General features: G+C 41.1%; 1 protein-coding gene across 6 annotated transcripts in view; it reads left to right on the top strand.

Annotated features, from left to right (window-relative positions):
• Positions 1 to 26224, top strand: part of snx25 (sorting nexin 25) — a 309072-nt gene that overhangs the window by 164063 nt on the left and 118785 nt on the right. For all 6 annotated transcript variants that reach the window (XM_072257752.1, XM_072257750.1, XM_072257754.1 and 3 more), the window contains exon 7: positions 4592 to 4662. In XM_072257752.1, the coding sequence (XP_072113853.1) occupies positions 4592 to 4662 (71 nt within the window). The remainder of the gene's footprint in view (positions 1 to 4591; positions 4663 to 26224) is intronic.

The following is a 26224-nucleotide window of genomic DNA, read 5'->3' on the forward strand; positions in this document are numbered from 1 at the left end:
ACCTCTGCATTTTGAATTCTCTCCCCATCTAAATAATAGTCTGCCCATTTATTTCTTCCAGCAAAGTGCATGACCATACACTTTCCAACGTTGTATTTCATTTGCACTTCTTTACCCATTCCCCTAAGCTATCATTCTTCAGGCTCTCTGTTTCCTCCACACTACCTGCTCCTCCACCTACCTTTATATCATCAGCAAATTTAGCCGCAAATCCATTAATCCCATATTCCAAATCATTGACATACATCATAGAAAGCAGCGGTCCCAACATTGACCCCTGTGGAACTCCACTGGTAACCAGCAACCAGCCAGAATAGGATCCCTTTATTCCTACTCTCTGTTTTCTGCCGATCAGCCAATGTTCCATCCATTCTAGTAACTCCCCTGTAATTCCATGGGCTGTTATCTTGCTAAACAGCCTCATATGCAGCACCTTGTCAAAGACCTTCTGAAAGTCCAAGTACAGCACATCTACTGCATCTCCTTTTTTCTCTGCTTGTAATTTCTTCAAAGAATTGCATGAGGTTAGTCAGGCAAGATTTTCCTTTCAGGAAACCATGCTGGCCTTGGCCTATCTTGTCATGTGCCTCCAGGTATTCCGTAATCTCATCCCGAACAATCGATTCCAACAACTTCCCAACTACTGATGTCAGGCTAACAGGTCTATAGTTTCCTTTCTGCTGCCTCCCACCCTTCTTAAATAGCGGAGTAACATTTGCAATTTTCTTGTCATCCAGTGCAATGCCAGAATCTATCAATTCTTGAAAGATCATTGTTAATGCCTCCGCAATCTCTCCAGCTACTTCCTTCAGAAGCCGAGAGTGCATTCCATCAGGACCAGGAGATTTATCCACCCTCAAACCATTAAGCTTCCTGAGCACCTCAGACGTAATTTTCACTGCACATACTTCACTTCCCTGATACTCTTGAATGTCTGGTATTACTGCAGACGTCTTCCACTGTGAAGACTGATGCAAAATACGCATTCAGTTCTTCTGCCACCTCTGTGTCTCTCATTACAATATCTCCAGTGTCATTTTCGATTGATCCTATATCTACCTTCAACTCTATTTTACCCTTTATATACTTAAAAAAGATTTCGTCCCTTCTTTGATATTAGTTGCCAGCTTCCTCTCATAATTCATCTTTTCCTTCCTAATGACCTTCTTAGTTTCCTTTTGCAAGTTTTTAAAAGTTTCCCTATCCTCTATCTTCCCACTAGCTTTGGCTTCCTTGTATGCCCTCTCTTTTTGCTTTTACTTTGGCTTTGACTTCACTTGTCAGCTACGGTAGTATCCTTCTTCCATTCAAAAATTTCTTCTTATTTGGAATATATCTGTCTTGCACTTCCCTCATTTTTCGCAGAAGCTCCAGCCATTGCTGCTCTGCTGTCCTTCCTGCTAGTGTCCCTTTCCAGTCAACCTTGGCCAGTTCCCTTCTTATGCCATTGTAATTTCCTTTATTCCACTGAAATACTGGCACATTGGAATTTAGTTTCTCCTTCTCAAATTTCAAAGTGAACTCAATCATATTGTGATCACTGTTCTCTAAGGGTTCCTTAACCTTAAGGTCTCTTATCACCTCTGGGTCATTGCACAACACCCAATCCAGCATAGCTGATCTCCTAGTGGGCTCAACAACAAGCTGTTCTAAAAAGCCATCCCTTAGACATTCTACAAATTCTCTCTCTTGAGGTCCAGTACTGGTCTGGTTTTCCCAATCCATTTTCATGTTAAAATCCCCAACGATTATCATGACATTGCCCCTCTGACATGCCTTTTCTATCTCATGCTGTAATTTGTAATCCGTGTCCTGGCTGCTGTTTGGAGGCCTGTTTACAACTGCTGTTAGGGTCCTTTTACCCTTGCCATTTCTTAACTCAACCCATAGAGACTCTACACCTTCCAATCCTATGTCATTCCTTTCTAATGATTTATTATTTTTTTTTATACAGAGGGCCACACCACCCCCTCTGCCTACTAACCCCTATCTGTCCGATACACTGTATATCCTTGGATATTCAACTCCCAATGGCAGCCATCCTTTTGCCAAGTTTCAGAGATTGCCACAACGTCATACTTGCCGGTGCTCCCTGTGTGGCTTCCTGTATATTGGTGAGATCCGACGTAGATTGGGAGACCATTTCGCCGAGCACCTACACTCCCATCTGCGAGAAGAAGCAGGATCTCCCAGTGGCCATCCATTTTAATTCCATTTCCCACTCCCATTGCGATGTGTCAATCCGTGGCCGCCTCTACTGTCACGATGAGGCCACACTCAGATTGGAGGAACAACACCTTGTATTCCCTCTGGGTAGCCTCCAACCTGATGGCATAAACATCGATTTCTTGAACTTCTGGTAATGCCCCCCCCCCACCCCGTCCTTCATCAGTCCCCTTCCCCTATTCCTTCCCTCACCTTATCTCCTTGCCTGCCCACTGCCTCCCTCTGCTGCTCCTCCTCTCCTTTTATTTTTTCCGTGGTCTCTATCCCCACCTTTCAGATTCCCCCTTCTCCAGCCCTGTATCTCTTTCACCGATCAGTTTCCCAGCTATTTGCTTCATCCCTCCCCCTCCCGGTTTCACCTAACACTTTGTGTTTCTCCCTCCTCTACTTCCCCCCACTTTTTAAATCTACTGCTCATCTTTTTTTTTCTCCAGTCCTGCCAAAGGGTCTTGGCCCGAAACATCGACTGTACTTTTCTCCATTGATGCTGTCTGGCTTGCTGAGTTCCTCCAGCATTTTGTGTGTGTTGCTTCAATAATTTTGAAATCACTTCTAAAGTGGATTTAATTATGCAGATAATTCCCCAGTGGCTAACAATATGTGTGGAGGGAGGAAGTAACAGTAAATGCTATGTTCATCATGCATGTGACATGATGGGGTCATCTTATTTTTTTAAAAAAAGGTACATTTTTGTTTTCCAAAACATGAACCACTCAACCAAGATGAACAACATGTGCACTTATCTCATCTTGGCATCCTGAAGTCAGTGACCTTTATGAGTGGACCGTAAGGCACAACATGAAGTATTAATAAAGCAGGAAAAAGATTTGTAAACTTTGTTCAGGGACAAATCTTTCTTAATGGGTTGCTCTAATGGATTTTCTTTTGCAGAGAGTAGGCGTGTGGTAATGTGGGGAGGAGACAGTGCATTTGGTAGCTGTTCATCATGTAAAGCTGTAATGTCAGGAAGATTTCACTCTCTTCTAAAATCAGTTAATAACTTCATAGCTTCTGGATTTTTGATTTAGAAATGCAACAGCTTGTTTTTAATCTAGCAGCTTAAATGTTGTTTAACCTTCCAAAATACTTAAGGAAAGTAGACCTTTGCCACCTTGGCATGGGTGGCAAAATGGAGTGGCAATTAGCAAACCATTTTACAGTGCTGGCAACCTTCTGTCTGTAAGGAGTTTGTATGTTCTCCCCTTGACTGCATGGATTTTCTTATGATATTCTGGTTTCCTCTTACATTCCAAAGATGTATGGCTTAGTAAGTTGTCGGCAGGCTATGTTGGTGTTGGAAGTTTTGCGACACTTGTGGGCTGCCCCCCCACCACATCTTTGGATTCCGTTGGTCATTGATGCAAACGGCGCATTTCACTGTATGTTTCGATGTACAGGTGACAAATAAAACTAATTTTCTTAAAAAGCTACCGAAACTTGTGGTATTAGGTAGGAGAGAGACTGTAGGAGGTATGATGATGATAATAGATGACTTTTGACCATGCCTAATCACTGAGCTTTTTTTAATTCATTCAGGGAATGTGGGTTCCACAGGCTGAGCCACCATTTCATTGCTTATCTCTAATTGCCATATAGGAAGTAGCAATAAGCTTCCGTCTTTAACCTACTGCAGTCCTTTGGCCAGCTGCTTTCCTTGAGGTGGGCATACACACAATACTGTTAGAGAGGATTTTTTAAAAAGCAGTATTTTGCCACATTATCGGAGTGCAACTCCAAGATGCTCAAATTTGGTTCTCCATTAGACTGTTTACCAATTGCTACCAAGATAATCCAACAGGTACATAGAGTAACCACTTGTAACAAAGGACTGACTTTGTCCACAAATTAGGAGACCTCTGGAATTTTTGCTCTGGCACAAAAGTTAGGGGATGTCATTGCATTATATAAGTAGAATAGAAAAGAATGTTAAGCTTTGCTTTGTAACTAAACAACATAAATGCAAACTGACAAATGACAGATTTAGAAATATAGCCAGGAACCTCTGGGTCCTCAATACATTAAATAACTGTCTGACTAGGACAGTGAACCAAAAGGAAAAAAATTAATATACAGTCAAATGCTTTAATAGGGGAGATGGTGGGCTGGATAAGTGGTTTCCATCTTTGCCTTATAATCCACAATTTCCAATGCATCAGATGCCCCAGTATATTTCACAATTATAATTGGTATAGTAATCTTCATGATGTTTGTTTTGCATTTTTCTTAATGTATAGTTTTAGATATAAGATTTTTGCACTCTAATATTGTGGCTGTGGTACAGTGCATATTTAATCAAATTACCACTAGATTATGAATACAAATGTTATTTAAGCCAAAGTAGTTTAAAATTCTTTCTCTTGAACAGATATCAAATTGTTGTTGAAATAATTCAAGCGACCACGATCAGCAGTTTGCCACAGATGAAGAAACCAAAAGGTAGGCATTCCACGGGATTCCTCTTGTTGCTCTGTGAGACTGGCATTATTTCACTATACCTCTAGCCTTGGAATGTGAGGATCAATTTTATTACACTCATTAATTTTCTTGTCTCGTATTCGAGTTAGCTCTTTTTTTTGTTTTAACAACGTGAACAGATAAAATGTGTTGTTTTTCAATTTATGCTCTCAATTTACTCCCCTTGACTTTTCCATCCTGGTACTTGGCAGTGATTGGCTATGATTGTACTATAATGGATCATCTCAAAGTTGCATTGTTTGTGTGTGCTAATGGCTAGCTCTTATGTCGCATCCCATCACTCGTAAGACAGAGTGAATCTTTGGCTATGACTCTAGCATGAGTAGTCAACTAGTCGTGTGGACAGTTATAGCTGGCCCATTGTTGTCACTTTTGGATACCCTTATTGAAGTTAAATACAGTTTTGGCATACTGCCACATCAGCTTGCAGCTGTCATGTGAAGTGATGCATCATACTCACTCCATTTCACAGACTGTGATTGAGATGAATTTCTTTCTCATGAAAATTATGAACCTGCAGATGCTGAAATCTGGAATGAAAGAAAAACAGAACATGCAGGGAATACTAAGCAGGGCAGGAGCCATCTGTGAAAAGATAAATGGAGTTAAACTTTGATCAAAAACCATTCATCATAATTTGAAAAGAGAAAACAAGTTTGATTAACTTGTAGAGCAAGTGGGGATGGGCAAATGGGAAAATCTGTTCTAGGATGAGACCGTAGTTATAGTATAGATGAGTCTTAGAAAGCATCAAAAAGTCAATGGGCTGTTGGGCCAATTAGAGAGAAGCTATGATACGAGGTCAATAAGAGAGAGTGCGGTATATAAACACAGGATCGTGTAAAGGTGTGAACTGAAGGATCTCGTATACAGTACTGTGCAAAAGTCCTGTGTGTTGTCTATCCATCCAAGACTTTTGCACAGTACTGTAGTAACTTTATATATTACATTGTACTGCCGCTGTAAAAAAACACAAATTTCATGAGTTGTTGAATGATGGGAAACCTGATACTGATATGGGTGTCTATTTTGGACTGAGAGTGGGAAGGGGGTAGGGAGAGGGGATCATGGTTAGGAAAAGGGGAAAGGAGAGGGGAGGGAGCAAGAAGCACCAGAGAGACATTCTGAAATGATCAATAAGCCAATTGTTTGGAATCAAATGACCTTGTTGGGTGTCCCAGAACTGCGTGTGTCTCCACTGGTGCCAAAACCCATTACGGCTCTCCTTTTCTGCCACCTGTTCCACACCCCTCCCGCGGCACTCCACCCTCATTATTCCCAACCTCCTTTGCTCCCACAAGATTTGCAAACACTCTGTGCTCCACGTTGATAAGTACAGTACTGTGCTAGAATCTTAGGCACCGTAACTATATATATATGTGCCTGAGGCTTCAGCACAGTACTGTATATTTAACAGTTTAGGCCTGCTAATGGTGAGAGAAAATCTGAACCACTATCACAGATAGCTGAATTAGGGCAGTAATCCAATTAGGCGACTGTTTTGTGTAATATTTGCAGTCGGTCTCCAGGGATGATTCAGGCTTCCATGTTACCTGCCACTTTTCCATCCCACTCCCATCTGACCTATATGTGTCTGTGTGGTTTCCTGCACTGTAGTTACTATGGCCAGCATAAGCTTAATGAAAAGCACCTCATCTTCCATCTGTGCACATTGCAGACTTCCAAACCCAATACTGAATTCTATAACTTTTTGTTGCATGCTTTCTCTAGTTTTATCAGAACTGGCCAATTTCACTATAAATTACTTTTCTCATTAGCATAGTCGAAATGCAGTCACTGAGCCCAGTGTTCATACCTTTTCACATTTCTTTGTATTTGCCCACATCTCTAATTGTCCACATGACATAGGCTTTATAAATTTCCTATCTCTAATTACCCTACTAACCATCAGATGGATAATCAACACAATTTATCCCCACAACAATCCGTGTCTCACTATTCCCTGTGTTTTAATCCATCTATCCTCATCTTCTCTGCAGCTTAAAACTAACTTTTCTTTCTTTCCTGGTCCTATATTGTCAATGGAAAAGTAAATAAAGAGGGAGATCTCCTGTTTCTCTTTCCACAGCTGCTGCTTGAGAAGTTGAGTTTTCCAATATTTCTAGTTCCTCTCTTTTCATTCCTTACTGAATCATGGAGTGTGCTAAATTCTGTCATTTGGAAACTAAAATTGATAATGGTTGCTGATGTTTGTAATTGATAGCCAGTGTTAGAATTGATGACTAGGTCTGTGCAGACTGTCTGTAACTTATGGCTAGAAGCATTTACATTTGAAGCTTTTCTACTATTTCAAGTTTAAAGCATGATTACCCCACAGTAACATTTGTTATGCCATGATGTGACAGAGTGTTTATGAAGAGCACTTTTATTTCAAAGATTCATTTATTATCAAAGTATACAACTTGAAATTCTTCTTCTCTGGGTATGATGTTTGGTGTGAAGTTACCTTTCTTTGCTAGTAATTAGATATTTTAAAGAACTTTTATATTCAATGCTGTGGATAGAGACCAACAGATGGACTGCATCCTGAACTACAGTACATTATTGCCCAATTAAACAAGTTGGTGAAAAAAGAAAGAGTTGGAATGACTATTTAAGTTTTAAAAATCTTCTTCACCTTTCAGTAATAGTTCACCTTCTACCTTTTTTTTTGCATGCAACACATTCACATTATTTTGATACATGGTTTGATTTAAAACTGAGACCAAATGAATCAGACCTGTGATAAATAGAAAAAAAAATTGTATTTTCCAGAGCTTTTCCTCACATATAGTCATGCTTAGAACTGTATTTCTCATTTGTTAGTTCATTTTGCTGATACTTTAAGATCTAAGGATGTTGTAAATTTATCCAGCAAATATTTGGACAAAGACTACCTTCAGGTTTAATCTTTTGTCTTTTTGCCATTACCTGAAATCCATCAAAGTTATGATCAGAAATCTAGACTTGGGAGATAAAGTGATTCTAGTCTGGCATATACTTCTAATACTTATCCAGGCGCCTGCATTTTTGGGAGTAATGACTGATTTAATTATAATAGTTCTCTGCTTAGGTGGAAACATGGAAAGAGAATATAAGAGCATCTATCCCCAACCTATCTAATCAATCTCACACATCATCATTTTATGTTCCAATGCATTCTTCTAAACTCTGAAAATGTCCATTCAGCTCAGTCTTGACCTCTGTACCATTCCAGTGATTCACATGATAAGTATTTGCTACCTTTCCCCTGTAGCGGGTGTATCCTTTCTTGGGTAAGGATACCAAAGCAACACACAATATTCCTGGTCTAGTTTCACCAAGGGCCGGTATAATCACAGTAAAATAGACTCAGTCCTTTATGCAAGACCTCTTGCAATAAAGCAACAACGCAAGGTGCCGGAGGACAGGCAGCATCTACAGAGGACAGTTGAATTTTTGGGTTGAAACTCTTATCTGGACTCTTATCCATTTCCCTCCATAGATGCTGTCTGATCTACTGAGTACCTCCAGAATCTTGTGTGTTGTTGCAGATTCCAGCATCTCTGGTCTCTTATGCTTGCAAGCTCTCTTGCAATGAAGACCAGCGTAATACTTACCACTTTACTGTCTTGCTGTATCTCCATGCTTGTGTTCAGTGACTGGTCTGCAAGGGCATTCAGGACCCTTTGTATGTCAGTATGTCACAGTCTATCTCTACTTAGATAATGCTATATGTTTCTGTTTTCCCTACAAGTGAAAAACTTATATTTATTCATGTATTCTCCCAGGTACTCAATTTATGCCTATTTGCATCTTCACAACTCACAAATCCAGACTCTCACTTTAGTGAGTTGGTCACTTGGAATGAGTTAAACCATGAGGTGAATATTGATATCCTTCAGAAGAGTTTTTTTTTGCAGTAATTGTTTACCTTAAGAAAAGTGAGGTTTTGATATGGTGTCTCTTGTAAGTGAACTGGCTGTATATCAGAGAGAGGAAAACATTTCAGTTCATAGGGCATATTGCTGGGTATCCAAGATTAGAAAGAACCCTGAAGAATTAATCAATTGCCAGTGACATTAGAGTAGAATTTTCATATTGTTTCCTTAAACTAGCATTTTTACCCTTTATATTTAATCTTTCCTAGTAGATTGCAGGAATGGGTAGGGTAGCCTATTGGGTAGAAAATAAAACAATACTGCACACGTAGGCCCACAATGTTGTGCTGACCTTTTAACCTACTTCAATGTCAATCTCACCCTTCCCTCCCACATAGCCCTCTATTTTTCTTTCATCCATGTGCCTGTCTAACAGTCACTGAAATGTCCCTGAGGTATCCACCTGAACCACCATCTCCAGAAGTGTGCTCCATGCACTTACCACTCTGTTCAAAAACAAACAAATAAATAACCTCTGACCCCCCCCCCCCCCGTACTTTCCTCCAGTCACCTTAAGATTTTGTCCTTTCTTATCAGCCATTGCTGCCGGGGAAAAAGGCACTAGCTGCCCACTCGATCTGTTCCTCTTATAATCTTATACACCTCTATCAGGTCATGTCTTATCCCCCTTTCTTCCAAAGAGGAATGGTCTAGCTCACTCAGCCTTTTCTTATAAGAGATGTTCTCTGATCCAGGCAGCATCCTGTTAGGATGGTGCAGTATTTTCTGAATCTTTTTGTGTATAAGCATATATGGGAAATATTGTGCAATTGAACTGGTGGAGGATTTATTTCCTTCAAGAATGGATCAGACGGAATGAAAGTTATTGATATAACAACAAATCACTTCGATTATTTTAAGCAACACACTCAAAATGCTGGAGGAACTCAGTGGGTCAGGCAGCATCGTTTGGAGGGAAATGAACAGTCAACGTTTCAGGCCAAGACTCTTCATCAGGACCGGAAAGAAAACAGGCATGAACCAGAATAAAAGGTAGAGGGAGGGAACATTAGTTAGCTGCTGATAGGTGAATCCAGGTGACTGGGGAAAGGGAATGATGTGAAATGCTGGGAGGTGATAGGTGGAAGAAGCAAAGAGCTGAAGAAGGAGGAATCTGATAGGAGAGAACAGTAGGCCATGAAATAAAGGGAAGGTGGTAAGAACCAGATGGAGGAAGATGAAGGTGATGGGCAGGCTGTGAGAGCTGGGGAGGAGAAAGAGAAAGGGGTAAAGGTGCCACAAGGTTGAGGGAAAACAAGAGGTACGGGGAGAAATAAGACCACAAGATATAGGGGCAGAAGTAGGCCATTCAGCCCATCGAGTCTGCGCTGCCATTCAATCATGGGCTGACCTAATTCTTCCAGTTATCCCTACTCCCCTGCTTTCATCCCATGTCCTTTGATGCCCTGGCTAATCAAGAACCTATCTATTTCTCCCTTATGTACAGCCAATGACTTGGCTTCCACAGTTGCTTGTGGCAACAGATTCCACAGATTTGCTACCATCTGACTAAAGTAACTTCTCCGCATCTGAGTTCTAATAAAGGGAAGTAATTACCAGATGTTACATAGGTTTAACATCTAATATTATTTCAGTCACTTTATTACAATATAGTGATTGCATCAAATCTCCTCCAACCTTATTACCACTGTGCTAATACTCATCTCTTGCTCATTCTTTCCATTATGACTCTTGATGATGGTCATATTCCTCCTTATTTAGTCCTTTATGGTCCTATGTATTAATTATTTTCTACTTGCACTGATGCATCACTGATAAAACAATAATAGATTTTGATTAATCTCTGCACAATACCAAAAGAGATGCCCAAAAGCTGAATTTTGCTTTGTATCTCTCTTTAAAAATTTGTATCAAAGTTTGAAGTAAATTTATTATTAAAGTACACATATGTTATGAGATGCTACTTTGAAATTTTTTTGCAGGCATTTACAGGAAAAATAAATATAATAGAATCTATAAAAGCATATGTATGCAAACAATGACAAACAACCAATGTGTAAATTATATGTGTATTTAACTTTTAAAAAATGGTTTATGGAGAAAAATAAATTCTAAATGGGTTTATAAATATTTGTCACTCCAACTAGTGTTCTTTTTGCCTCTCTTCTTCCCCCCCCCACTTCCCACCCCACCCAAAACTGTTAATTGCTGCTATTGATCAGTTGTCAAGATGGATAAAGAGCAGCCAGATGGAATTTAAATCTGAGTAAAAATGAAATAATATATTTTAGGAGGAGTGATGACTACGTTACACCCAGTGAATGGATGGATCTTAGGATCTTCTGAGAAACAGAAGTATCTAGGTTTACATGTCCAAGGATTACTGAAGGCAGCAGATAGATAAGATGGTTCAGAAAGAATGCTTGCCTTCATAAACCAGGCCACAGAATACAAAAGAAGGTGGGCTATCGTACTGAGGGTTTGATCACAGCTGGAGTCTTGGTGTGGTTCTGGGTACCACATTGTAGGAAGGATGTAGTTGTACTGGAAGGGGTGCAGAGAAGATTCACCTGGTTATGCATAGGGTAGGTTGTGAGAAATGTGTCTCATTAGCAGAGATGTCTTAAGGCCAGAGGGCTAATAAAAATAGTAGGAGATTTAGAAGGGTTTCAGTGAGAATTTTTTCACCCAGGAAGCGGTTAAAATCAAGGGCTTGGCAGAAGCAGGTACTCTAACATTTAAAAACTATTTGGGTGAGCACCTGAAGGGCCGTATCACTGAAGGCCGCAGGCCGAGTGCTGGAAACTGGGATCATTGTACACTCAGTAGTCACTTTAGGTACAGTGTGTACCTAATAAAGTGGCTACAGGGGTGGAATCTGGTATATCATCTGTAGCCTATCCACTAAGGTTTGATGTGTTGTGCATTCAGGAACGCTCTTCTGCACACCACTGTTATTTGAGTTGCTGTCACCTTCTTGTCAGCTTGAACTAGTCTGGCCTTTATCCTCTGACTTCTCTCATTAACAAGGCATTTTTATCCACTGGACTGCTACTCTCTGGATTTTTTTTTTTGTTTTTCCACACCATTTTCTGTAAACTCTTTCCCACCTACCTGGCTTCATCTATCACCTTCTAGCTTGTCATTCTTCCCCGCCCCTCACCTTTTTATTTTCGAGGCTTCCCTCTTTCTTTCCAGTCCTCATGAAGAGTCTTGGCCCCAAATGCCAACTGATTACCTATTTCATAGATGTTGCCTGACCTGCTGAGTTCCTCCAACATTTTGTGTGTAACTATAGAGCTGGAGTTCCCAACTATTTTATGCCATGGACCCTTACTGTTAACTGAAGGGTCAGTGGACCCCTACTCTAGAGACTGTTGTGTATGAAAATCCCAGGAGATCAATAGTTTCACAGATACGCAAACCAACTCATCTGGCACCAACAATCATTCCATGGTCAAAGTCACTTCTCTTCCTCATTCCATGGTCAGATTCACATTTCTTCCAAATTCTGTTGTTTGGTTTGAACAACAACGGAACCTCTTGACCATGTCTGCATGTTTTTATGTATTGAGTTACTACCGCATGATTGGCTGATTAGTTATTTGCATTAACGAGCAGGTGTACCTAATAAAGTGGCCAGTGAGTGTAGATTGTTAATGACCAGCGTTAACGCGGTGGGCTGAAGGAGCTGTTTCTACACTGTAACTTTAGGGGGTGTAAATGTAGCCAACTTCTGGCACACAGCAGTCAAGACTCACCACAGCTGAAGCCTGACGTTCAAAGCTAAATGACTGTGTTGCAGTTCCTGTAGATCTCTGCAAAGCTCAACTGATACAGGTGGTGTCGCAGTATGGGAAAAGATCACAGTTACACTGTGTAGTTGGTGTATTTTAAGTGGGAAATCAAACATAGTCTGCAATAAAGATCATGTGATAAGACTGCTGAACAGATCCTGACCCGGATCTGGGCCGTACCCTCCAAATAACTGGACCTGCCTCTCGTTTTTTTTTGCACTACCTTACTTTCCCTTTTCTATTTTCTATTTATGATTTATAATTTAAATTCTTAATATTTACTATGGATTTGTACTCCAGGGAGCATGAAGAGCAGAATCAAATATCACTGTGATGATTGTACGCTCTAGTATTAATTGTTTGGCGACAGTAAAGTATAAAGTATAAAGTAACCCAGACCACTCCAGTATATGGAGGTCCCAGGGCTCTTTCATGGCCTTAGCCTCGACATGCTCACTGTTCTGAGTATCCACTTGCTTATCCCTCTCTTCCAGTTCACCTTTGACCAACTAGAATCTCCCTTCCTCTCTCCTAGCCAACATAAACCTTGGACATTTTGCTAACTGCCTTATCCATTCATTGAGAGTACACTTTGAAGTTGCCTTAAACAAGAGTTTTAGGTTTTAGGATAGGAGTGTTTATCAAATTTAAAAAGGGGTATACAACTTTTGAACATATAATCGTGATTGAGTGGGCATATTATAAAGAAAAAGGAATGTAACTTTATTGATTAATTTATAATTGGGATCGCAATGATGAAGGCAAGCAAAACTTATAATGAGCAATCAGAATGGAACATGTAAGGAGATGGATGATAACTGGATTTTTTTTGTATTTTATTCTATACACTGTCATTTAAAATTTATTTTTAACCTGACTGGGTAGAATAAGTCAACCTTTTTAATCGCACTTTTCATTATGATTAATAAAGTGATTTGTATTGAATTTGAGATTGAGAAATGCAAGCAAAAATGGGAAAACATCAAGCCTTTCTATAATGTTTTCTATCAGCTTTCTGTTACTATTTGTGGTGGCTTTCTGAAGTATGTTATTTACAGCTTTTATTTAACTGAATCATTTGTGCCGTGATTGCAGACTTGTATAATATGGGATGTCTATTCCTCTGCTGTCTTGAAAAATCTAGAAATGTTATAAACAAGAGTGCACAAATAGCTTGCTTCGTGTGATTGAATATTAATGCTGTAAATTGCATTGAATCATTGCCATGGTAGCATTATTCTGCTAATATAGAGGTGAGTCTAGATTATTGCAGAATTGGGTATATTGGGCAAGTAAAGCACACCAATTAATTTCACTGTTATGTTTAGAAGTGTTTTACTGTTGTGATCTCATTATACAGGGTAAGCCAAGTTCTAAATTGTTGTTCCTAAAGACATTTCTTTGCTTATTTCATTATGTGCATGGATTTGCATGTAATTTACTTATCTTTTTCATGCTTATGAACCATATTTTTCATAAGAATGATATGTTCCTCATATTTGCTATTCCTGTCACTGTAACTATCCTGGGTTTTGACTTTTATATTGTATTTTTTTTTCTCTGTTGGGTGCTACAGATGCATCTTCCGACAAGATGCTGCTCTTGCTGCCAAACCTGGCATTTTGACAATAAGGCATTGGCTTGAACCTGTTTTCCTAGCAAAAACTGGGCAGGCACTTCGTCCAGCTTTCTGTGTATTTGCCAGATTTTCTAGCATCTGTGGTCTCTTGTGTCTCCAAACAGCTAAAATTGCCCATGGAATGTAGCCTCAAAGGTCTTGTACCCTCTTACACATCAATATGTTTAATGCTAGGAGTAGCATTAATCAAGCCCTCATGGCAAACATTGGACAGGCAGTGAAATGAAATGTGGGTTCTATTCCCTCCCATTGCAACAATTGCAAAGTATGATATTCTGAATTTCAAATCAGACATTAAGCAAAAGCCTTGTCTGTTTTCTGAGGTGGACATAGAATCCATTTTGAAAAAGGGCAAAGTATTTTCCTTGATATTGTTTTAAATATTTATTCCTCATTCAAAATTTCAAAAATAAATATTTCTACTCTTTTACTCTACCAAGCTGACTGCCCTATTTCCGGTTACAGAATAATGATTCTGCTTCCGAAATAGTTAATTGGCTGAAGGCATTTTGAAATGTCCTTGGATTGTGAAAGATGCAAGACTTGTTTTCACTGCTCATTTGAGTTAGCAGGGTAGATGCCTGTTGCAAATCGATGGAACCTTGTGGTCTCTGTCCATTAATAAACCCACATTTACTGATCTATCTGCAGCTGTATCCCTTCCAAACATTGTAGCTTTCCTCAAGCCTAAAGCTGGCTTAATTCTCCATTCAATTCTATATTAAATTTTTCCCATCTTCTCACTTCTTTTGTTGGAGGATTGAGATGAGGAATTAATTACGTTTCAACACTGCCAAATGGTGTGTCCAATTCATTCCACAATCTTTCGGTTTTTGAAACCTAACTTTTCACTTTTCTACTCTTGCTTGGGCCTGGACCCAAATAATTAACTATTTTAGAATGTTTCTGTTGAAGTTCCAAGTCCTGTGGCTGGTGCACTGTCATATCAGCTGCTGTTGACTGGCACCATCCTTCATTGCTGGAGGAAGTCATTTTATATCAGCTTCTCCACAGTGCAGCACATTTCTGTTTTCTAACTTGAAGTGACAGCTTGCTTACTGATGCACCATTTTCTATGTCACACACTGCAATTCAAAGTATGCTAATTCAGTTGAAAATTGAGCACTTGGATATCTCCATTTATTGAATTTTTTTTCTCATTCTAATGTAATGATTGCCTTTTTTTAAATGTAGTCTGGACAGCTGATGTAAGTGGGCACTGTTAAAATGTGCTATTTATCAAACAATTTTATATAATTTTCTTTGACTCAATTTAAAATGCCAAGCAAGTATTCTGAAAGCAGATTAATTATATATATTTCCCAGAAAAAATGATATATTTATATGGAAGCACAGCAAATTTGCATTGAATTTTACCGCAGAGAAACAAACTGTTTGGCCCCACAATGGGTCCATAGCGATGTTTATTCTCTTTTCCATTTTAACTTTACTATTTCAACATGTCTTTCATGTACAGAACATTTCTTAATTTCCATATATTTGCAAAAATGATAATTGCCCCAGTAGGGGCAATTATTTTCTCTAGCATCATCCTTGTATTAGCACTTCTTTCAGCACACCTTTGTTAATATAAATTTTTGAGATTACAACAATGCATTTGACCTAACCAAGGATATATATAATTGTACCATTGGAGACCATTTTAATTTTCTGCAATTGCCTCATTATCAGTCAATGGAAAAACCTGTTGAAGCTGAAACTCCTGTATCGTAAATGTTCCTAGTGTGATCCATTATTAAAGGAAGAATTTGTTTCTTTGTATGTTTGATTAATAAAAGAAACAACTTGCTGTATATTAAATGCTTCATGAAAGTCTTCTCGATTACACATATTAGTTAAAACTATTGATGATTGTGGTTGTTGTGATAGTAATTCATTGTGATGGCCATTAGGTCCCTTAGTTGCTCCAAGTCAGCAAGTGAGGATAGAGATGTGGAAACAGAAGATAGGACAGAATTTTTCCACCACTCAGTATGATTATTGCTGATCACATAAATACAGTGCACTGTTTCTGCTTTTTCCATGTAGCCCGTTACACATCAGCCCTTAAAACAATATCTAATTCATCAAGAATATACAGTTTATGATTTGACTCAAACTGCTCTCTGAGATAAAAAAAATTACAGGGAATCATCAGCCTGACATTGTTTTTTCTGATTTCAGTCTTCAGTAGCTTACTCCCGCTCCTTAGATGATGGCATATATTCCTGGGTTCCCAACATACATCTTGTTTCTGATCTGTCCAAGTCTGTTATAATTTTGTTGCTTTCCATCACATTCTACTAAATTCTAATGAATATAAATCCAGTTGATGGGATGTCTCTTCATATGTCTGTCCATGCTGAATCATCATCGCATGCCCTCTGGATTAAGAATTTCCTTCCTCAGACAAGGACACTGAAGCTGCACACAATATTCAAGATGTGGTTTTATCAACCTCCTATATAACTCTAGCCAGATGCTCTGCTCTCCCCTTAATATGCCATTCAACTTACCACTTGCCTTCGTAACAGTCTATTAGACCAGCATGCTAAGCGCCATTGATGAGTACACAAGAACATCTGTGTCTTATGCACCTCCCCAGTTTCTTATCTGTTAACTTAACTTCCCTGTCTGTGGGGGTTCTGCTCATAGTGCTTGGCTATGCAGGAATAAGTATGCAAATAGAGATAGACCCTTATCACCGTCTGACCAATCAGAGGACCTCAGTTCTTTCTCAAACCATAGATGTTCAGTTTGTGATAATTCCTTTATCTGGAAAGGCAAAATATTCAGGGATTAATAAACTCTTCTAGACTAGGAATAAAGGGAGCCTTTTCTGATTGGCTGCCGGTGACATGGTATTCCAGAGGAGTCAGTGTTGGGACTTTTTTTTTAGCATTGTATGTCAATAATTTGGAAGACTGAATTGATGGCTTTGTGACCAACTTTGCGGACAATATGAAGATAGGTGGAGGGGCAGGTAGTGCTGAGGAAGCAGGGAGGCTTAGTAGGATTTACAGAGATTAAGAGAATGGGCAAACAAGTGGCAGATGGAATACAGTGTCAGGAAGTGTATGATAATGCACTTTGGTTGAAGTAATAAAAATGTAAACTGTTTTCTAAACTGGGAGAAAATTTAAAAATCTGAAGCACAAAGGGACTTGAGAGCCCTTGTGCTGGAGTCCTAAAGGTTATTTGCAAATTCAGTCAGTGGTGAGGAAGGCAAATGCAATGTTAGCATTCATTTTGAGAGGACAGGTATATAAAAGCAATGATGTTGTCTCGCTTGAAGTATTGTGAGCAGTCTTGGGCACTTTATCTAGGCAAGGGTGTACTTACATTAGGGAGGGTTCAAAGGAGGGTCATGAAAATGATTCTGGGAATGTAAAAGCTGGGCTAGTACTTGGTAGAAATTAGAAGAATGAGGGGCGGATCTCATCAAAACCTATCGAATGTTGAAAGGCCTAGATAGAATGGATGTGGAGAGGATGTTTCCTATACTGGTGGAGTCTAAGACCAGAGGGCATGGTCTCAGATTAGAGGAGTGTCCATTTAGAAGAATGAGGAGGAATTTGGATGAATTTTTTCACCAGAGAGTAGTTAATCTGTGAAATTCATTGCTGCAGGTGGCTGTGGCAGACATCCCACCCTGCAAAAACTCATTTTAGGGAAGTAGCACCATCAATTTACAGGAGACTCCCGGAGCTTCCGGGAGAGGTGGGATGTCTGCAATAGAGTAGCTCCTTAGCAGCTAGCCAGCTAGTTTAAATAACATTAGCTATGCTAATGAACGAATGACACCTGTTAAACTCAACTCAACATGTCTTTTACAGTCTTAACCCACCATGGGCAATAGAAAAGTCACTGTTGCAAACAGTGCAGCGAGCAACACTGTCATTATTTTTGACCCCTATTAGGCAGGGGTACACTTTAGTGTAGTCTGGGGTGACGTACGTTTTATATTTTTTTTTGGAACACTCTACCATGGCGCGCGCTCTCTCTTGTGGTCTCTCGCGCGCTGTCTCGCTTGCTTTCTCTTACGTGCTCTCTCGCTTGCTTGCTCTCGTGCTCTCTCGCTCGCTTGCGTGCTCTCGCGCTCTCTCTTGCTTTCGCTTGCTCTCAAAAAAAATTGATTTCCGTGACATTGTGTATAATTTGTGGGCATCAGGGAGCCACTATTTATATGCGAGAGACTCCCGGAGCTTCCGGGAGAGGTGGGATGTCTGCTGTGGAGACCAGATTATTGGGTGTATTTAAGGTGGAGTTTGATGGATTCCTGATAAATTGGGCAGTGAAAGTTTGCAGGGAGAAGGGGGTTGAAAGGGGAATGGGACTTAAAGTATTTTGCCAATTTACCAAGACCTGCTCCAGGGGCACTCCTAAATAGTGCAATTGTGGAAGCAATAGCAATGTATGGTTCTTTTGAGGGTACCAAATGACTGGTGCTCCTCAGAACATAGTAATTTAATTTATGCCATTTCAGTAGCTCTGCATTCTGGAGACTATCAATTCTTTGAATTTTTGTACAACTGTAAGATTTTGTTTAGATTTACAGAATTACAACTCTTACCATTGCAATCATTTAACCTACAGATCTACTGGAGCACCTTGGTTGCAAATCACAACAGTGAATCAGTTCTCTGTGGCTTTAAACAAATGACACATTGAACATTTTATAAATTGCCTTTTTATAGCTGTCTGAAGACCCTTGGCAGTCAGTGCAGTATTTTTGAATTACAGCCATTTTATCTATGTTAGAAAACACTAGGAAGTGGAGCAGCTGATGGACTGGTGTGAGAACAACCTATGCCTGAACGTGGAGAACATCAGAAAGATTTTGAGAAAAATGGGCCATTCGGCCCAACAAAGCTTGCCAAATTCCTGCAACGCACATCAAAGTTGCTGGTGAACGCAGCAGGCCAGGCAGCATCTCTAGGAAGAGGTACAGTCGACATTTCGGGCCGAGACCCTTCGTCAGGACTAACTGAAGGAAGAGTTAGTAAGAGATTAGAGAGGGGGAGGGGAAGATCCAAAATGATAGGAGAAGACAGAAGGGGGAGGGATGGAGCCAAGAGCTGGACAGGTGATAGGCAAAAGGGACATGAAAGGATCATGGGACAGGAGGCCCAGGGAGAAGGAAAAGAAGGAGGGGGGGGGAAAACCCAGAGGATGGGCAAGGGGTATAGTGAGAGGGACAGAGGGAGAAAAAGGACAGAGAGAGAAAGAATGTGTGTATATAAATAAATAAATAATGGATGGGGTGCGAGGGGGACGTGGGGCATTAGCGGAAGTTTGAGAAGTCAATGTTCATGCCATCAGGTTGGAAGCTACCCAGGCGGAATATAAGGTATTGTTCCTCCAACCTGAGTGTGGCTTCATCTTTACAGTAGAGGAGGCCGTGGAAGGACATGTCAGAATGGGAATGGGATGTGGAATTAAAATGTGTGGCCACTGGGAGATCCTGCTTTCTCTGGCGGACAGAGCGTAGGTGTTCAGCGAAACGACCTCCCAGTCTGCGTCGGGTCTCGCCAATATATAGAAGGCCACATTGGGAGCACTGGACGCAGTATATCACCCAGCCGACTCACAGGTGAAGTGTCGCCTCAGCTGGAAGGGCTGTCTGGGGCCCTGAATGGTGGTAAGGGAGGAAGTATAAGGGCATGTGTAGCACTTGTTCCGCTTACAAGGGTAAGTGTCAGGAGGGAGATCAGTGGAGAGGGAGGCGGGGGACAAATGGACAAGGGAGTCATGTAGGGAGCGATCCCTGTGGAAAGCAGAGCGAGGGGGTGAGGGAAAGATGTGCTTAGTGGTGGGATCCCGTTGGAGGTGGCAGAAGTTACGGAGAATAATGTGTTGGACCCGGAGGCTGGTGGGGTGGTAGGTGAGGACAAGAGGAACCCTATTCCTAGTGGGGTGGCAGGAGGATGGAGTGAGAGCAGATGTGCGTGTAATGGGGGAGATGCGTTTGAGAGCAGAGTTGATGGTGGAAGAAGGGAAGCTCCTTTCTTTAAAAAAGGACATCTCTCTCATCCTGGAATGAAAAGCCTCATCCTGAGAGCAGATGCGGCAGAGACGGAGGAATTGCGAGAAGGGGATGGCATTTTTGCAAGAGACAGGGTGAGAAGAGGAATAGCCTAGATAGCTATGAGAGTCAGTAGCCTTATAGTAGACATCAGTAGATAAGCTGTCTCCAGAGATAGAGACAGAAAGATCTAGAAAGGGGAGGGAGGTGTCAGAAATGGACCAGGTGAACTTGAGGGCAGGGTGAAAGTTGGAGGCAAAGTTAATGAAGTCAACGAGCTCAGCATGCATGCAGGAAGCAGCGCCAATGCAGTTGTCGATGTAGCGAAGGAAAAGTGGGGGACAGATACCAGAATAGGTTTGGAACATAGATTGTTCCACAAAGCCAGCAAAAAGGCAGGCATAGCTAGGACCCATAAGGTTGCTCATAGCTACACCTTTAGTTTGGAGGAAGTAGGAGGAGCCAAAGGAGAAATTATTAAGAGTAAGGACTAATTCCGCTAGACGGAGTAGAGTGGTGGTAGAGGGGAGCTGGTTAGGTCTGGAATCCAAAAAGAAGCAGAGAGCTTTGAGACCTTCCTGATGGGGGATAGAAGTATATAGGGACTGGACATCTATGGTGAAAATAAAGCGGTGGGGGCCAGGGAACTTAAAATCATCGAAAAGTTTAAGAGCGTGAGAAGTGTCATGAACATAGGTAGGAAGGGATTGAACAAGACTGGGAGATCGTTTTTCTGAATACCTCTGCTGTGTCCGCCAGAGAAAGCAGGATCTCCCAGTGGCCACACATTTTAATTCCACATCCCATTCCCATTCTTATATGTCTATCCGCAGCCTCCTCTACTGTAGAGATGAAGCCACACTCAGGTTGGAGGAACAACACCTTATATTCCATCTGGGTAGCCTCCAACCTGATGGCATGAACATTGACTTCTCAAACTTCCGCTAATGCCCCACATCCCCCTCGCACCCCATCTGTTATTTATTTATTTATTTATTTATTTATATACACACATTCTTTCTCTCTCTATTTCTCCCTCTGTCCCTCTCACTATACCCCTTGCCCATCCTCTGGGTTTTCCCCCCCCCCTCCTTCTTTTCCTTCTCCCTGGGCCTCCTGTCCCATGATCCTCTCATATCCCCTTTGCCAATCAACTGTCCAGCTCTTGGCTCCATCCCTCCCTCTCCTGTCTTCTCCTATCAGTTTGGATCTCCCCTCACCCTCCCACTTTCAAATCTCTTACTAGCTCTTCTTTCAGTTAGTCCTGACGAAGGGTCTCGGCCCAAAATGTCGACTGTACCTCTTCCTAGAGATGCTGCCTGGCCTGCTGCGTTCACCAGCAACTTCGATTTGGGTTGCTTGAATTTCCAGCATCTGCAGAATTCCTCGTGTTTGCGCTTGCCAAGTTCCTGTTCACATAGTGTGTTAAAATAACCATTGAGTTCAGATTTGAAAGTCTCTAAGGTACTATTCTGAACTACACAACTAGGTAGTCTGTTCCATTTGTCCACAACTCGCTGTGTAAAGAAATGCTTCCTGATATTTGTCTGAAATTTCCCTTTAATCAGTCTTCATCTATGGTACTTGTTGATGGATTCATCTTGAAGTAGCAGCTAGCATCAACCTACTAATACCCTTAATAATTTTGAACACTTTTATCATGTCTCCTCTCATTCTACATCTACTTAGGCTAAAAAGATTTAATTCTTTCAATCCTCCTTCATTGCCCATACCCTGCAGACCTGGAATGAGTCTCATCGCCCTTCTCTGAACTCTCTTTTAAGAACATAAGGTATAAGAGCAGGAGTAGGCCATTTGGGCCATTGAGATCATGGCTGGACTCCTCTCCAGCTACCTGCCTTTTCCCATAACCCTTAATTCCCCTACTATGGAAAAATCTATCCAACCATGTCTTAAATATATTTATTGAAGTGGTATCCATTGCTTCATTAGGCAGAGAATTCCACAGATTCACCACTCTCTGGGAAAAGCAATTCCTCCTCATCTTCATCCTAAATGTATTCCCCCAAATCTTGAGACTATGTCCCCTAGTTCTAGTCTCGCCTACTAGTGGAAACAACTTTCCTGTCTCCATCTTATCTGTCCCTTTTATAATTTTATATGTTTCAATAAGTTCTCTATCATTTTTCTGAATTCCAATGAGTACAGTCCCAGGTGACTCAATCTCTCCCCATAGTCTAAGCCCCTAATCTCTGGAATCAACCTGGTGAACATCCTCTGCACTGCCTCCAAAGCCAGTATATCCTTCCCCAAGTAAGCAGACCAGAACTGCACACAATACTCCAGGTGTGGCCTCTCTATGCAGACTCTCCATATCTTCTGCACAATTTGCTTTTCCATTCAATTTTAGTATCATCAGCAAACTTGGATACACTACACTCGGTCCCCTTTTCCAGATCATTAATGTATATGGTGAACGGTTGCGGGTCCGTCACCAACCCTGCGATACACCGCTCACCACTGATTGCCAACCAGAGTAAGACCCATGTATCCCAACTCTCTGCTTTCTATGAGTTAACCAATCCTCTATCCATGCTGATACATCACCCCGAATTCTATGCATTCTTATCTTATGGATAAGTCTTTTATGTGACACCTTATCAAACGCCCTCTGGAAATCCAAGTAAATAACGTCCATCTGTTCCCCTCTATCCATTGCACTCATTATATTTTCAAAGAACTCCAGTAAATTTGTCAAACAGGACCTGCCTTTGCTGAATCAATTTCTTTCCAGACACCTCGCTATTTCTTCTTTAATGATAGCTTCAAGCATTTTCCTAACTACAGATGTTAAACTAACTGGCCTATTGTTACCTGCTTTTTGCCTACGTCCTTTTTTGAACAGTGGTGTGACATTTGCCATCTTCCTCTCTGCCAGGATCTGCCCAGAGTCCAGAGAATTTTGGTAAATTATCACCAAAGCCTCTACTATAACTTGTGCTATTTTTTGCAATACCCTGGGGTGCATTCCATCATGACCAGGGAACTTACCAATATCTTCGGGCCCATAAGTTTGCTCAGCACTACCTCTTTAGATAGATAGGCATCTGTTAGTCTCGTGAGACCATGGATTTTCGCCTTGGAAGGTTTCCAGGGCGCAGGCCTGGGCAGTGTTGTATGGAAGACCGGCGGTTGTCCATGCGCAAGTCTCCCCTCTCCACGCCACTGATGTTAACCAAGGGAAGGGCACGCGGGCCGATACAGCTTGGCACCAGTGTCATCGCAGAGTAATGTGTGGTTAAGTGCCTTGCTCAAGGACACAACACGCTGCCTCAGCTGAGGCTTGAACTAGCAACCTTCAGATCACTAGACCAATGCCTTGACCACTTGGCCATGTGCCAACACTCCTTTTTGGTGATAGCTGTTGTATTGAGGTCTTAACCTCCCATCGCATCCATAACATCTCTCTTTGGCATGTTAGACATGTTCTCCACCATGAAGACCAACACAAAATGGTCATTCAGAGCCTCTGCCATTTCCTCATTACCCAATATCAATTCCCCCTTCTCGTCCTCCAAGGGACCTATGTTCTCTTTAGCCACCCTTTTCTGCTTTATATAATTATAAAGACTTTTACTATCAGTTTTTGTATATTGTGCTAGTTTATTTTCATAATCTAGCTTCCCTTTCTTTATTGCTCACTTAGTGGTACTTTGTTGCTTTTTAAAATTTTCCCAATCTTCCAGTTTCCCACTACTCTTGGCGACTTCATATGCCTGAGCTTTTAGTTTGATTCCTTCTTTTATTTCCTTAGTTATCCAAGGCTGGCTCTCCCCACCCTTACAGTCCTTGCTCTTAACTGGAATATACCTTTGTTGAGCACCCTGAAAAATCTCTTTGAAAGTCTTCCACTGTTCCTCAACTGTCACACTATATAGCCTGTGTTCTGAGTCTACACTAGACAAATTCTCCCTCATCCCATTGTAGTCTCATTGTTTAGGCATAATACACTGGTTTTCAATCAAACTGTTTCACTCTCCATTTGTATGAGAAACTCAATCTCCAGTGCCTTCACATCCCTCAGAAAATATGGAGACCAAAATTGTCCACAGTACTCAAGGTGTGGCCTCACAAGCACATTATACAGCTTGCATTCATCAACCATGGGAGTGAGTTCAAGATCCGTGAGGTAATGGTCGCCTCACTACAGGAAGGGTGTGGAAACCATAGAACGGGTGCAGAGGAGATTTACAAGGATGTTGCCTGGATTGGAGGGCATACCTTATGAGAATAGGTTGAGTGAACTTGGCCTTTTCTCCTTGGAGTGACGGAGGATGAGAGGTGACCTGATAGAGGTGTATAAGATGGTGAGGGGCATTGATCATGTGGATAGTCAGAGGCTTTTTCCCAGGGGTGAAATGGCTAACATGAGGGGGCAGGGTTTAAAGGTGTTTGGAAATAGCTACTGATGGGATCTCAGGGGTAAGCTTTTCACGCAGAGAGTGGTGCGTGTGTGGAATGCACTGCCGGTGGTGGTGGTGGAGGAAGTGGATACAATAGCGTCTTTTAAGAGCCTCTTAGATGGTATATGGAGCTTAGAAAAGTAGAGGACTATGCGCTAGTGAAATTCTAGGCAGTTTCTAGAGTAGGTTACGTGGTCGGCACAACATTGTGGGCCAAAGGGCCTTGAATGTGCTGTAGATTTCTATGTTCTTAAGGAGAACGTCTCTGGACTTGAACTCCACTGAGTGCACTATATAGCCCAACATTCTATTAGCCTTCCTAATCACTTCTGTGCATTTTCTGAATGTTGATAGTGATGTGTCTGCCAGGATGCCCAAATCATTCTACTAGGACACCTAGACCAAGGAAATGATTGTGGACTTTAGGAAGGTGCAGATGAACCATCCCCCTCTGCACATACATGGCTCCTCCATAGAGAGTTAATTACACCAACTACCTGGGAGTTCACATCATGGACCTCATCTGGTCCCTCAATATCACCTCCCTGAACAAGAAGGCATAGCAGTGCCTCCAGTTCCTCCAGAGATTGAGGCAAGTGAGGCCCCCCCCCCCACATTGACAGTGTCCTGACAAGTTGCATCCCCATCTGGTATGGGAGCAGCTGAGCATTGGACCAAAAGTCCCTACAAAGGACTGTGAGAATGGCCGAGAGTATCATGGGGTCTCTCTACCAACCACTGGGGACACTTAGCAGGAGTGATGCATATGCTGGGCTCTTATTATTTTTATTAAGGATTCCACCCATCCATCCAGCATCCTCTTTGACATTCTACCATCAGGCAGGAGGCTCCAATGCATAAAGACAAGAACGGTCATGATGGGACACAGCTTCTTCTCTCGGGGCATTTGGTTTCTGAATTCCCTGCCGCATTGCATTTGAAGTGTCACCTGATAATTTGTACTGTATCCTACAATATTCAATTTATGCACTTTGTTTATTGTGTAATTCATCTGTAGATTTAATTCTCGCTTTCCTATGTTATTTTGTGTAACGTGTGTTATGTGTACTACAGTGCTTTTCACCCTGGTCCAGAGAAGCATTGTCTCGTTTGACAGTATATGTGTACATAGTTAAATGACAATAAACTTGACTTGAAATGACAACATGATAATAATTAGACAACCTGTATCATTCAATGTTACCATAGAATTTAGATTCAGTTAATAAAATAATGAACAACTACAACTTCAATCTTTGTTTAAATTACTCTCCTATAATTTAAAAAAACAAGGTCATGTGGTGTGACTGCTACCCTTCATCCTTCAAAACTAGCATAAGCATGAATAATGTGACTCTGTTATTGCCATGGCAACAAGCTGATGTTAAAAAAACAAGTCTGTGTTGTACTAGTGTTTGAAGTACATTTGGAACTGCTGGGCAAGGGCGAGTGTTCTTTGGTTAGATTCCAAGAGTCAAAGGCACAAGGCTGAGATTGACATTGAAGGGAGATGAATCAAGAAAAGTTTTCATCTTTTGTCACTGCAATAAAATGATACTAGACTGTAGGGTTGATTCATTAATTGTTCACTCACTGCAACTTGTCTCTCTGGTGCAAGTGTGTGGTAGAATCTGGGGATGGGGTTGATGACAAAGTGGGAACGATAATAATTGAGATTATTGTAGAATCAATATAAATATGTGATTGTGAGCAACACACACAAAATACTGGAGGAGCTCAGCAGGTTAGGCAGCATG

This window comes from Mobula birostris, chromosome 5 (genome assembly GCF_030028105.1).
Source record: "Mobula birostris isolate sMobBir1 chromosome 5, sMobBir1.hap1, whole genome shotgun sequence".
Taxonomy (NCBI): Eukaryota; Metazoa; Chordata; class Chondrichthyes; order Myliobatiformes; family Myliobatidae; genus Mobula; species Mobula birostris.